General features: G+C 30.6%; 3 protein-coding genes across 10 annotated transcripts in view; all 3 read right to left on the minus strand.

Annotated features, from left to right (window-relative positions):
- Positions 1-204: 204 nt before the first annotated feature.
- LOC145193135 (solute carrier organic anion transporter family member 4C1-like) lies at positions 205-12,632 on the minus strand. 7 transcript variants are annotated; one of them, XM_090099553.1, is made up of 8 exons: positions 12,490-12,632; positions 2,834-3,682; positions 2,309-2,702; positions 2,031-2,211; positions 1,220-1,367; positions 902-1,062; positions 632-817; positions 205-491 (listed from the first exon to the last, which is right to left on the minus strand). In XM_090099553.1, the coding sequence occupies exons 2-8, from the start codon at positions 3,533-3,535 to the stop codon at positions 341-343; spliced, it is 1,923 nt and encodes a 640-aa protein (XP_089955679.1). In that variant the 5' UTR covers positions 3,536-3,682; positions 12,490-12,632; the 3' UTR covers positions 205-340. The 7 variants fall into 7 exon arrangements, with proteins under 7 accessions (XP_089955679.1, XP_089955683.1, XP_089955687.1 ...); XM_090099557.1 differs by having other exon boundaries at positions 2,834-3,411; positions 12,490-12,630; XM_090099561.1 differs by having other exon boundaries at positions 2,834-2,961; positions 12,490-12,611.
- Positions 4,604-9,268, minus strand: LOC145201437 (uncharacterized). Its single transcript, XM_090099552.1, has 3 exons — positions 6,662-9,268; positions 6,255-6,508; positions 4,604-6,166 (listed from the first exon to the last, which is right to left on the minus strand). Exons 1-3 carry the CDS (start codon positions 7,349-7,351, stop codon positions 4,624-4,626), a joined length of 2,487 nt encoding a protein of 828 aa, XP_089955678.1. The 5' UTR covers positions 7,352-9,268; the 3' UTR covers positions 4,604-4,623.
- Positions 12,633-13,153: 521 nt separating the features above from the next.
- LOC149882813 (rotatin-like) overlaps positions 13,154-14,700 on the minus strand; it is a 32,947-nt gene continuing 31,400 nt past the window's right edge. For both annotated transcript variants that reach the window (XM_090100514.1, XM_090100515.1), the window contains one exon: positions 13,154-13,408. In XM_090100514.1, the coding sequence (XP_089956640.1) occupies positions 13,323-13,408 (86 nt within the window). In that variant the 3' untranslated portion in view covers positions 13,154-13,322. The remainder of the gene's footprint in view (positions 13,409-14,700) is intronic.

The following is a 14,700-nucleotide window of genomic DNA, read 5'->3' on the forward strand; positions in this document are numbered from 1 at the left end:
ATAACAATCGTTTAAACTCTTTTGGTTTGTAAAATCTTTCTAATCAAATCAAACCTTTTTTTTTTTTGATTGATTTGAAACTGAAAAGTTTCATTTTTCTAGGAAGAATCTTGGAGCCCCCTTATTAGTAAGGTTGGGCCAGGGGGGGTCTTACCCCTAATCTGGTTTTAACAACTTTTCATGCAAACAAAGAAACGAAGAACATCAAAGAGAAATTTTATTTTATCATAAATTGTCTTTATAAAAGTTAAAATATAGGAAAGAAATATCTTTTTTAAAGAGGAAAACGCCTCTGAATACAAAAAACTAAGTTTTTTGATTTTCTGAAATTTTTTCGTTCCTAAGTTATCGATTCATGAGTTAAGTTATCGATTCCAAGCATTTCTTGAATTGGTTTTTTAATCGTAGGAAGTTTATAAGTTTTGTAAGCCAAGAAAAAAAGAACACAAGAAAGCGTCTTAACACTGAAGGTGACCAAAAAAATGTATAATCTAAAAAAATATTGCACAGTAAATGTTCATTACTCAACAAGTAAACATAACACTGAGTGCTGCAAGAATGGTATCCATAAGAAATAGCAAGTAACAAAGAAGCTATTAAAATGACTTTTTTAATAACACAGGCTATTTACCTGAAATACTTGTTGCTGTATTCTAAGCAACTTGTTACTTCCCCAGTGCATTCGTTGGTGTTCCAAAGTACGCAACTTGCATCGATAAGTTTACCAAATACTGCAGACGATGGTATCATCCCCAAAAAACGTAAAAACACCTGCTGAAACCCTACACCAAGTGAACCCAAACTTAATGGCAATGACCTAAGAAGTAAAGCATTTATTTTATAAATAACTATTAAAAATTACCCGAGTGATAAACCCTTAGAAGATTGATTGTTGTTTTACCAAAAAGTGGCATTAACTAGAGGCACAGCATTCATAAAAGACATAAACAGCAAGAAGAACGATCCAACAACAAAAAATGGGTATAGGTCGCATATTGAAGCGCATGGACCATCACGTAGGGTTTTTCCTGACAACGGTAGACATGCGCAATTGTGATATGTCTAAAATAAAGATTTTATTAATTTGTTAGCGAGTAACAACAGTTCTGTTTTTTTGTTCGCTTTTTTTAAGTTGTTCTAATACGTCCATTTGTTTTTTCTAGCCAGATCATTTAACAAAAAAATGAGCTCATTTATAGTTGAAAAAAAAACTACTTACCCCGTTTTCTAGAGGTAGATTCAAACACCCTGCATGACAAGGCGAGTAAAACGTTTTTTGGTCATCTATCGAACACACGGGTTTATACATACGGTTATTGCACTGGCAGTTTACGTTGCACGTACTGTTTAATGAAATCCCTCCGTTGCTGTAGAAAAAAATTGCATATTTGAAAACTAGTGCAATTAAAAATAATAACGAAAATCATATATTATGCAGATAGAGTTACGGATTGATGATAAGTTGGTGCTTAACTAAGTTTAGGCAGAGTTGTGTGTGTTATGGAGCAATCTCCATAAAACGCAAAGTACGTTCTTATTTAATTGAGGATTTAAATTTTAAAGCAAGCAATTTTTAAATTTTAAATCTGATGTTTTTTGTTTTTTTTCAAATTTATGGAAATAAAAATTATGTAAAGTAGAAAAAGCTAACGCCATTGATTTTCCCCATGGTTTTTTGTTTATAAATTATTTTTACAAAATATTTCAGAATATTTTTAGTTTACAAAATATTTCAGATCCTGCAAGAAGTCAGACATCTTTATTAGAAGGTAGGCCTTATCATTAATAAGTAATAAACTCTGGTGACTACTGTAAACAATGAAAATTGTGATGGATCTTGATCGTTCCACCTACATATGAATTAAATTCAGAGTAAATTTTTAAAATATTTATCAAATCCTCTTTTTGAACTTTTTAATAACAACTTTTTTACAAAGTCAGACGTTAAAATTTTGAATTGATGATGAAGCTGATTAATAATCTTTAAATTATTTATTTGACAAAATTTTGACTTTAAGTCGGTTATTTACCTACTATCGAGGTAAGGAATTGTTCTTCCAACTAAGTTATGGCCATCGCAGCCAATCAGCACAATAGGAATAAGCATGGTAGATATTATGGCGAGTATATAAATAACTTTTAAAGTTGTTCGACAATCCCAACCGAAGCGCTTACTGATATATCCGCCTAAACCCATTCCTCCACCGCATGCTTAAAAATAAAATTAAAAGAAAAATTAGACGATTGTTAAACAACGGCGTGAAGAACGAAGTATTTTTAGATGAAGATCATCATGATTTATACTCACCGGGAATGATAATCAATCCGCTATACAAAGAAGCTTTTGATGCTGGAAAATGGAACTGTATTTCCACAAACTTTGCAAAGAAAGTCGAAAATCCACTGTTTACGAAGCTCTCGCAAGCTATTCCTAAAGTTAAGTACATATATGGTGTGTTAAGTAAAAGAGCTTTTACTGATGGCCAAGCGGATTTTAAATCGTGATTTAGATTTACGTCTTCATCTACATTGTCCGCATGAAGTTTCTTGAGCTTCGCAACTTTTTCTGAGTTTGAAAACATTCTGGGGAAGCCAGATAGAGGAATAACTGTGGTAAGCAAAAGCAAAGCTCCTATCAAATACCCAATCCACCAAGCGCCAACCCAACTTTGATCATTCGGAGTCAAGTTTGAGTTTGAAGGCTTAAATAAAAATGTAAATAAAAAAATGAGAATGTTGTTTAAATGTTAACAAAAATCTAAAAAGAAAGAAAGAAAAAAAAAAAAAAATTAAACACTTGAAAGACTTTTCAAAACTTTAGATTGTTGCGTACCTGTTGAATATCCACGTAAGTTTGAAGAATAGGATTTCCAAGAATATATCCTGCTGCAGGTCCTAATATTGACACGGTCTTCATTGCTAAAAAGTACATGCTAGCGCTGCTTCGATCGGCAATAGCATCTAAATGAGCGTAGCTAAGACTTTGAACAGGAATATTTCCTAGTCCACTAATGGAATGTCCGACTAAGAATATACCTAAATAGATGCGGTTACTTGGAAGTGTACAATCAGTCTCGTTATATAAACTATTTAAGGAAGTGTTTAAATGACAAATGTCAGTTGAACGCGACACTCCAGCCACATATTTTGATGAAATAAAATGCGGTATTAACAAGACTGCCATTCCTATAGATAATGTCAGTCCTCCTAAGGCCAATGCGCGCGGTCTGTGTCTGTGACCAATGTAGCAAACTAATGAAGAAAATATGCCCACGGTTACGTTAAAAAATGTCGAAAACAGAGCAATTTGTGTAGATGTAAAACCATAACGTTTTTCTATCGAAGTCAACAGGACGTTGTTAAGACCGTTACATATAAAACCTTGTCCAAAGGTTAACCAGCAAACGCACACTAAGAAAAACCACGGACGATTTAAACTTTGCAAAAATATAGGTCGGTAAGAAAACCAACCGTATCTTAAATACATGGCATTTTGGCTTAGTTCGTCAAGAAACATATGCTTTCTCGTAACCATTTGTATCCTTTTAATGGTGAGGTATTATTTGGAAAGATCAGAGCTGTACACTACAACAACAAAGTTTATTTAACGTTGTTTTATGATAAGTTGTGGCTTTTATTTACAAAACATTCGTGAAGAAGATTGATTTTGAAGAATATTACCCTATAAAGAAGACTGTTATCAAATTGATTTTATGGAAAAAAAATTTTTACATAATTTTAAAGGATTTATAAATATTTTCGAAAATAGTTTCCTAAATAAAAAATATTGAATTGAACCCAACACCAACAATTAACGGTTGTGGCAAAAAATGTTACACGTTTTTCAAAGAATTTATTTAAAAAACCATCTCAAAAGTCAAAATAGATTACTTTTTAAGAGACAAAAAAAAAAAAAAAAAGTTGGGGGGAAGGCAAATGTTATTTAGAAGGAAACCTTTATGATTTAGAAATGACTATCGAATATCTTTCGGTAGGACTTTTTTTTAGGAAACCAAAAATGTAAAACAGAATTTTTTTTTACTTGCCTATATGACGGCTTATATGATGATGCACAGTAGGGTACAGCGAGAATTTTTTTTTCTTCTAAAAGCTTAAGAAAAGGTGTATTCTTATGTAAAATCAAATTTTAAATAGGGTTTCCTTAAAAAAATCTTTGATCGGAAAAAGTTTTGATACCCAAATTTTCACTTTTAGAAATTGCAAAATTTAGTAAAATCTTATTTGTCACATTTGTCCTTTATTATGCTTTACATGTCCTTCTTTTTCATTGCGATGAAATATTAAATGCAAATAATGTTTCTAGACCAATTGCAAGCTTTTTTGATACTTGTTTCAAAGTCATTATCTTGCATGAATCCTACCAGCAATGCAGATTCTGGACATTTCAGGGGAGAGGGTCTTCAATTTTCAATGAGGTTTCAATGATTAACAAATTTGCTTATAACAGTTGTTTTTTTTGTTTCATTAGAAACAAAGGTGGTGCCAGTGATGCGGTTTCCCCAAAAAACAGGAGGTCTATCCCATCTTAATCAAATAATAATTTGATAACACTACTATAACACTATTAAAAAAACAATAAATAAAACAACATATCTTTCAAATCTATTGACATTGAAAATTTATTAAAATTTCTTTCTTTGTTTTAAAAACAGGTAGCAACTCTCTATGTTGAGCTCTAGCTCTAATATATCCATCTCTTGCATCTGGTCCAACTACTGACATGGATGCTACTGTCACTTGTTTTACAGCACGCTCGGTACTTTGAGTATGAATTTTAGCAGAAGGAGTTATTAGAGGTGTCAATCTTAGCAATACCAACTTATCTTTAGTGAGCGAACAAGTAAAAACCGGTTCTTGTACTACACCATTTTCCCATTTGACTAGCTCTTGAAGAGTAGTTGCTTCAAAGTTCAGTTTAGGTATTTTTCTTGGTCTGATTCGCATGTCTCCAAGGATATTATTACCCCTTTGTTCCAAAATTCGGTCAACTGCAAAGTTGCGGTCTTCTGCATTATTACTAGATAATAAAGAGATTAATAAACTTTCATGGTTCGCATACCAAGCGCCTAACTGGATGTAGGGAGTCACAATTTCTCTTACTATAACAGGTTGATTTCTAAGAATTCTCAATTGAGTCAGAATGTGATTGGAAGCATCTTCAAGTCTGTCTTTAACTTTAATGTCAAAAAAAAGTTTAAAGTAAAATTGTAAACAAAATAATACAAGTAACTCAAGATTTTTCAAATTCTGATCAGTTAAGTCATGTTTCCTTGTCCACATAAAGACTATTCTCATGCCAGTAGTGAGCCATCTGGCATGACTTAAGGGGCCACATTGAATTTCTCTAAGATTAGGTGGCAATACACCGATCTTAACTGCTTTACATAACTTGTAGGTTTGTTTTTGATCTGTTGACATATTTTTTAGTATTGTTTCTGGAATGTCAACAAAGCTCTCTCCCTCTGGAAGAGCTTTAAATTGAGGATTGTACTCCATTTTATTAAAATCAGCAAGACAATTTCCCACAGGACCTACAAAGCCAGTACTACATGATGTTAGTCCATCAATTCCTTCTATTAGGTGACGCAAAAATAACTCATTTGAATGAAGCATGCATATGGCCCAGTGGCATTTGTGACCTAACATCTTTTCAAGATGTGTTATAGCACCACCTTTCCAGCCAGTGTTAATTGAAGTACTATCAGCTCCAAGTACTAAACATGATTCAGTAAGATTATATTGTTGCAGCAAATTATAAACACCTTCAGCAATCTTTTTAGCTGGCTTATCTGAATGAGTATGTGCATTTGGAGTAAAATGACCAAGATATCGACCACCAGGTTCTATAGTCACAGTAATGTGTTGCTCTTTGATAATAATAGGATGTAGTTGTCCATTTGAATCATTTATCATCGCTCTTGTTGAATCTTTTCTTCCATCAAAGTAAATGCCAATATTATCTGCTTTTGGAAGATTAAAATTGTCATTATTCTTTGCTACTACCATGATTTTTTTTCTTGCTCTCGTCAACTTAGAAGGATCACAAGCAAGGTAAGAGTATTCAGGGGTGAGAAATCCTGCTTCAACTAAATCTTGCAGATAACTTGTAGCAATTGCTGCAGTTGCAGCAGGTGAAATCCCAAACCTATAAAATAAAACTAGTTTATATTTATTTTTATTAATTCATTATCCGAACTTTTGCTGCTCAACAAAATAATAATCTATATGATTACCTTATACTAGCCATTGCTGTGTTTTTTATTGACATAGTGTTTTTTCTTGACTTCTTTTCTAAAAATCGTGTTACAAGGAAAGCATAGACACCTAATTTATCCTTTAGAAGCCTTTCAACCAACAATTTAATTTCATTGTCTTGTTTTAAAGTAAAGTTAACATTAACTGGATTATAGTTGTCATTGAGTGAAATATCAGGAGAAATACTTTTTTGATATTCTTCATATAATTCTATATCTTGTTTTTCTGTGACCTAAAACCAAACTTTTACAAATATTATTTTTGTTTTATGTGTGTGTGTGTGTGTGTGTGTGTGTGTGTGTGTGTGTGTGTGTGTGTGTGTGTGTGTGTGTATAATTTGCTATATAAACAAAGAAAATATTTACTATTATGAAATTATATTTACCTCAAAGGATGCTTGATCATCTTGTAGTTTTTTCATTCTTTTCTCATAAGCTTTTTCGTCACTGATTTTTCTCTTATATTTTTTTCTAAGTTTCGTTGTCTCAATTTTATCAGCATGTCCCATTTGCATGTCAGACTTTTCACCTGTCTTATTTCTTTGACTGTATAACCACCTGAGCTCCATAGTTGGAATTTTTTTAGAAAAAATACAGGTGCAATTTATATGTGCTTTACTTTTACAATTTTGGGGGGAAGAACACCCAGACATATCATGTTCACACAGAAGAATCTTATGAGGACATGTTATGAGGTCCATTAGCTTATCTAACTTCAATATAAGTTCTTCTTTTACTTTTGCCTTAGTTCTTCCCCATGCAACGTTTTCTACTTTCTCCCAAAGGGTTTTAATTCTATAATAAAGTGATTTCTCACCAATAATAACTGGCTGTTGAAACTTAACATTTGCTTTTCTCCATTGAGCAAGAACAAATGGAATCAGATCGCTAGCAAGATCTTTGTTAGAATATTTATTATGGTGTAGATTGCATGTCATGCTTTTTTGTTCTTTTAGTAAAATCCCTTTTTGAATAACTGCTCTGTTTGTAGGCAGCTCACTAGGAATAAAATCTTTTCCAGGTCCAATAAAATCTGAAATTGCAGTGGTGGATGATCTAGTCTTAACTTTTGACATTTATGAATATCTCAATTAAATAACTAATAATGAATAAAATAGTAACAAACTTCGATCTTGTATAAAGCTTTTATACAGCGGAGAGCCAAGTAAAAATATCTTTTAAAATTAATTCGGCGCTGCGCTTATTAGGAGAGTTTATTACATAAAAACGGATTTTGTTTACTTTATAATAATTTAAGTTTTTTTCATTTTAATAATCTGTAAATATGAAAATTTGGGTATCAAGACGTTTTCTTATCAAAAAGTGGTCCATAACAAACCTACCTTGAAATTTAATTTTACATAGGAATACACCTTTTCTTAAGCTTGAAATTTATTTTTTTCAAAAACATATAAATCTCACTGTACCCTAATGCACAGTGAGTCAGAAAAGTGAAAAAACGGCAAAAATTGTATGACCATCAAAATATAAACTTGTTATACATCATTACTAGTGTTTTTGGGTCAGAAAATTTAGATTTGTCATTAGAAATAAATTTTACGCGTGCCCACGTGCGTACGTGGCTTGGTATCAGTTTATAAAGATTTAAATAAAAAATTTGGATTCCTCGATCCCAAATATCAGATAATACCACGTATACAATATATGTTAAGTTTTTTTTAAATAAATTTTACATGTATCAAAAGGCGCATACTACACACGCATTTGCTTGTTAGAATCTTTTACGCGCACAAATATTAATTTGAATAAAAAAAATTTGGGTTCCACAAACCAAAACGCGCACATATACTAATTAATATAAGAAATTAGAATTCAAAAAACCAAAATATCGTACTATCTTAGCTTACTATTCTATGACCAAAACCAAAAAAGAAAAAAACTATTATTTGCAAAAACAGCTTTATTTTGTTTTTACGTCATCAAAAAAAGAAGAAATATTAGGGGAAGGTGGTTTTCCATTTTTAAATTTGTGGTTTTTGAAACTAATGCGGTTAATGAAACTAAAGTTTTAAAGGTTTGCCTTCTGCTACTTCTAACTTTACCTCAAAATCGATCAGTCAATTCATTTCAGCTTTAAGATGTTCATCTTCATTTCTGATTAAGTCTTTGGTTTCCATTTGATATTTGAGATGTAGGGTCAACAGTAATGTGTAATAGAGGGCTGGATGGATAATTTAAGTGGATTAATAGCTATATGAAAAAGACTTTGCTCGTTAACATGGGCCTCACCAATATTTCCATCAGTATATTTTTGTTTATATACACTTTGGAGACACAATCAAAGCCCCCTTTAAAGTGAAGTACACCTTTCCCCATTCACAGCAAATATTCTCATTGAGTCTTGGCATTCTGTAAAAGTTAGCATCCTTGTCAGAGTATGATTAAACATACTCTGTAGAGGAGTTGGTACAGATATTACTGTCAAAACTACAGCCTCAGGATAACATTTTTCTCTTTCATTAGTAAAAGATAAATGTCTGCATTCTGTATTATGGATGGATTTCTGATAATTTTATACTGTTTATTAGAAAGATTTTTAAGATCAAAGCACCTTCAATCTTCATTTTTAATGAAAAATTAACCTCCATGCTTTTTAAATTTGCCAGGATTTTTGTGGTATTTTTAACAACAACAAAATCTTTCTTGGTAGGTTCTTTAGAGGCTTTTCTTATTGAAGCTAATGCCAATGCTTCAGCAGGATATTCACCCAACTTGGTAACCATAAATATCTTAAACATATACCTTCAAATTCAGTTTTGAACTGTTTTTACCCGTATCAACCTTAAAAGTGTGACCCTTAAGCGAACATTTTGTGCGCGAATTTCGCAATTAAAAAATGAATAAAATAATGTCTTAGGAAAAGGTGAAAATCTCATTGAAATTTAGTTATAAATAAAAAAATTAGAAAAAAAATTGACACCAGCGTAGCGAAAGCTCATAGAAAGTAATCAGTGGCCGTCTACTTAAATTCGTTGATTTCGAAGGTAAAAAAGTATTCCCTACCGTTTGATATTTTCTTTAGTTTTACACCAAAAAATACAAAACCAAGAATATTTATCAAAACTACCAAATGAGCAAGAAATAAAACGTCCCCTCTTTTCTCAATTTATTTATTTTATACTTTTGTTATCGGAAAGTTGTCATAAAAAAATGTGACATTGTTTCCTTCTTTTCTTTGTTATTTATATTTGTGTAAACAAATTTTAAAATGTTAAAAAAAACCACTTATATTTTTTATGTTTGCAAATCAATTTCAATGCAACAAGAAAAATACACAACAAGAAATATTAGTTCTTTTATCTTCACAAAACTTTTTTTTTTTATTCCGCACTATCTGTTTGTTTACACGATTAATTTACAAACAAACGATTATTCGAATTTTTATTTGAAATGAAATCACAATTATTTTTTCTTTCTTTTCATGATAGTAGATGTTTGAACATTTTAATATTAAATAAAACTCCATACGGTGCTTCTGCAACTCAATATATTAACTTAACAAAATTTTCAATGAGTAAGAATGTTAAAGAATTTGTCAAGTTTTTTGTTCGCGTAAAAATTTGGGTACTAAAAATGCGTTTCATGAATTTTCCCACCTTTCACAATTTTAACAATTTGCAATTTTAAAGTTGTTTCAAAAAAAATCTTAGTAGAAAAAGTTGTTTCAAAAATAAGTAAAAATTAATAAACGTGTGGGTTGACTTGACAAAACTAGCATCAGAATTTAAAAAAACATCTTTTAACTTTCGCTCTTTATCAAAAGTAGTTTAGATAAACATTTTTTAACTTTCGCGCTTCATCAAAAGTAGTGTAGAGAAAAAAAGGAATTTTTTTGGTTTCAAATTTTTGTGTAAAAAATTTAACGTTTAAAAATATGATTTTTCCCCTTGTGTAACTAGGAATTGAAAACATTACTTATCAAATATCAAAAATTAACGATGTACCGCCATCTACCATTGTCAATGATTTGAAAACAGCTTAAACGCAGGAAAAGTACCGTCATTAGGAAAATTCTCTGAATAAACAATGATAAAATGTATTGATATTCTTATTATCTGATTTATGATAAAAATCATCTTAAACCTTACATAAACAAAAACAAAAACTTAAAGATATCTTTTAACTATTCATCGCAATCATCCTACCAAACTGTGTAATTTAGGTCCACATCCACCAATGAGTGTTTTAGGTCTGCTATTAGGTCTCTTAGGGTTAGCTAAACATCTGAGGTGAAGCGGTTATAACATTACTTAAGCTCAGATATTTGACTAAAATTTTATTAGGTGGATGAGACGAATTTTATGATGCAAGTTACCACGAGTTCAAATAAGTGCTGTAGTTCCATCAATTTACACAAACGTTTTAGTAGGTCAGTCCATAGATTACCGATTTTGTTTATGGAGTAAGAAAACATTTTTAAAATTCTTTTATGGTTTTAGCGAGAATGGTGCGGAACTCTCTGTAACACTTTTCTTTTTGTTTTATAAACGCTTGATAACATTGCAGAAAATAAACCTTGCTGCAGCGTGATCAAGTGTTTGCTTATTATCAGTGACTTTTAGGATTATTGACGCTTTTTATTTTCGTCAGTTCAATGGATCTACATGCCTTCTGAACTTTTCCCTTAAAAGACTTTTAATGTTCAAAAACAGTTGCATCGTGATCTTCAAAAACCACACGTGTCGCATTTTTTTACAATTCTTTTTTTATTGCAAAAAATGCTCCTAATTTACGGTATCTATGATATTCAGTAAAAATCAGACATTTACATGTGGTACTTTATCAACAAATTTTGTGATTACGTGAAGATTATGGAAAAGAACAGTTTTTTAAACTTATCGAGAACATTGATTTTTTAAACTTATCGAGAACATTGATTTTTTAAATTTATCGAGAACATTGATTTTTTAAATTTATCGAGAACATTGATTTTATGACATGCGTAGCTTTTACAAATCGCGATTTAAACTTTATACTTTTAAATCAATAGACAGCAATAATTCTTTTTCTGCTTCCAATTAAGATCTTTTTAAAGACCGATTTGGTAGGTCAGCCTAAAATCAAAACAACTTTTGATTGTCCAATGCCACTCGCTATAAAAGCTGATTTATGTGCTTTTTTCAGCCTCAACATCTGAGGATTAATGATCATGAAAGACTTTTCTGGTTGAATCAAGTCTCTCAAATCCAATTCCATCTCCTTGTTTCCAATTTAATCTCCGTGTTTTCAATTTGGAAAGTTTTACTTATCGATTTTTTAAATTTATTCTCATAAAGCTGGTGAAATCTCCTATAGGTTAGCTAACCCATACATTTATAATTGAACTAATCCGTGTAAACAGCTCCTAAATAGTTTTCATTATTAACTTTAACCTGTTTTATTTTTTGCCTCCTACAAGTGCATTTATTGACAACCAACTGTTGGATACATAGGACTGCCTTGTTTGTAATTTATTGTAAAGAAAGTTTTAGATTTTGTATAAAGTTTTTTATTTTATTATATTTAGGTGTTCATTCTAAATTCGTCATATTATACGTATATATCATATTACACGCATATATCATATCGTAGTTTATTATTTCAATGAAATATTTATGTTATATTTAATAAATATGTCCTCTTCATTGAATTAAAACCAAAAAAAGTTGCCTTTTCGACGATTTAAACAAACTGTAAACAAAAGTTATCGTTGTAACCTCAACCTTTTTTGTACCGTGCCCCACCTAAACCTTTCTAATATTCTTTTGACCCCCTATGTAACCTACTTATTTTTAAATATTCGAAAACTAAATTATTCACTGAAGAAATTAAGCCGCTTATACAAGGAACACACTATTACCCCCCCCCCCCCCAATCTTCTCCCGTGGAGAATGATTTGACTAATTTTAATGACGCATGGAATTTGGTTGGAATCAGTAAAACGACATCAGTAGTGTTATCAATTTAAGCTGAGATAGATTAGGTCTGGCTTCGCTTTTTTATTTATTAGTAGATCAAAGAAAACCAAGAGTTACTTTCACGAATGAAATTTTTTGAAACAGAACTTTCCTTTTCAAAAAATGTTTTTACGGAATCCGAAGAAAGCAGCGATTTATATTAACTACTAATATTTAAGTAAAAATAAAAAATATCACTATGTCTAAAAGTAAAAAAAAAGTAAAATAAATCTTTATTATATGTTAATGTAGCTTACCTTAAGAAACACCGGATAGGATTTCCTTTTTAAGTGATAAATATTTATTATTCACTAAACTCTTTAAAACATGAAACGAATTTATAAAAAGCTTTCGTTATTTACGCCTGATGAGAAATAAGTTTTTGTGGTGAATGTGGCCAATTATCTATGCAAATTCATAGGATGAATATTACTAACGAATATATCAATCTGTTTTTGGGACAATACAAGATTAAAATTTTCAAAACAAACCTCGAAAAACATTTTTCTCAAAAAAGGAAATGAAAATCGATTTTTTTTTTTTCTATTTCACTTATTATTAAGTGATATTTTAACGAAACGTTTAATAAGCGGCATTCTGAAAACTGTCTTTTACGCGTTTTAAAATTTCAATAATTAAATTGTAAGTAATAAATAAAAAATAAATAAATAGGTAAGTAGCCAATGGAGTCAAAATATTTGCAGCAACTTTAAAGATAACAGTTGTAAAAGGTAAACAAAGATAATGTAAATTTTGTGGGTAAACGAAGAAAATGTAAAACCTGAGTGTAAATGAAGAAAAAGTAAAACCTGCGGGTAAACGAAGAAAAAGTAAAACCTGCGGGTAAACGAAGAAAAATTAAAACCTGCGGGTAAACGAAGAAAAAGTAAAACCTACGGGTAAATGAAAAACAACTAAAACTTAATATGAATTGATCGATACCACCGAAAAAAATAGATATTTCACTCACACATTTAAATATTTATATACAAAAATCTTATATCAACTAGAAATTTAGAGTAGATATATTACCGAAGTAAATATCTAAACTCCTGGGTTTTCGCTTTTTTAAAAATAAAGTCTTCATAAATCACCCAATCAACTCCAATGTTTTTGTTATCGAATATTTTAAAACGTCATGACATCGGAGATCCCCGTCTTCAGCTAAAAAACGACCTGGAAAACAAAGGTTGTATTAACTAAACAAAAGATGATGATTCAAGTTTATTCATCAACTTTAAAAAATGAGTTAACATCACATGTTGCGATGATGTCGGCGAAGACTTTTCGTATAAAATCTTCGCCGACATCATTGCAACATGTGATGTTAACTCATTTTTTAAAGTTGATGAATAAAGTTGAATCACATTCTGAAATAAGATTCCTGATGTGTTTTTTTTAAAAAAACAAATTGAGGATTGTCTAGATCTGGTCAATTCTCTTTTATTTGGGGGGGAAAAAAAGTTTTCGCAAATTAAAACAGCTCATATTTTCTCAACGGACTTTGGATTTTGGAAAAAGAAAATATTTTATGCGAAAAATTTGTCGCTGAGTTAGAATAAGGTTGAAATATTGCTAAACTTCTAAACTTCGTTTTAGAGTTTTCATGTTTAGTTTTTTACGATCTTTTATTTCTAACCAATTGTTCTTACATCCGATTGATTTAAACAGTTAACATAAGCGTTTTAACAATACTTTTTAAGATTGTTGTAAAGTTCTTTTATCTTTCGGTCATTATAACTGTCTGTTTTATTCAGTTCTAGCATCTGTGGTCAAAGGAGCATCTTTTATCTCTTTGTGTATTTACTTTATAAACCACCTATAACGATTAGTGATATTATCAACAAAACCGTTATAGGTAGCTTATAAAGTTTTCTACGGCTTTGTGGTACAGACCAAACTTAAGAAACTCACGTGAAGACTTGAATATTTGTAATGACTTTATTTTTTCACTCACATTTTGCAACATCTCTCTAGATACTTGTTCCATCCGTTTTTTAAATTCCTATTTTACAACTCACATTTTAATTATTGCATTTTTGCAAGCCATTTTTCTTTAAAAAAAAAAAAAAAAAAAAAAAAGTTGAGCCACATATAATCGAATTCGTTGCATGGTAAAAATAGTGCAACACTTTAACTTAACCTTCTTTTAAAGTTCCTACATCTTTAAGAGTATTGTCAAGGTAAAAGAGACAGCTTTTCAAATGATTATTCCTGTACAATTGTATTTTTTCTATATCCACTTTTACAACTGGCTCATCTATACCATCTACTTGTAAAACAATTTTGGACCATAAAAACATTACTTAACCTTATTTATTTACTACACTATGTAGATTTACTGCACTATAATAAAGTTTTTTCGTTACTTTCATCTGAGTTTGAAGGAAGTGACATTCTTCTTTTAATAAAACAGCTCAAGCATCTGAATGAAATAGTTTATTTGTTTACATTAACGATACAACTTA

This window comes from Hydra viridissima, unplaced genomic scaffold (assembly GCF_058129835.1).
Source record: "Hydra viridissima isolate aposymbiotic clone 2 unplaced genomic scaffold, HvirCarnegie_v1 scaffold_10, whole genome shotgun sequence".
NCBI classification, from domain to species: Eukaryota; Metazoa; Cnidaria; class Hydrozoa; order Anthoathecata; family Hydridae; genus Hydra; species Hydra viridissima.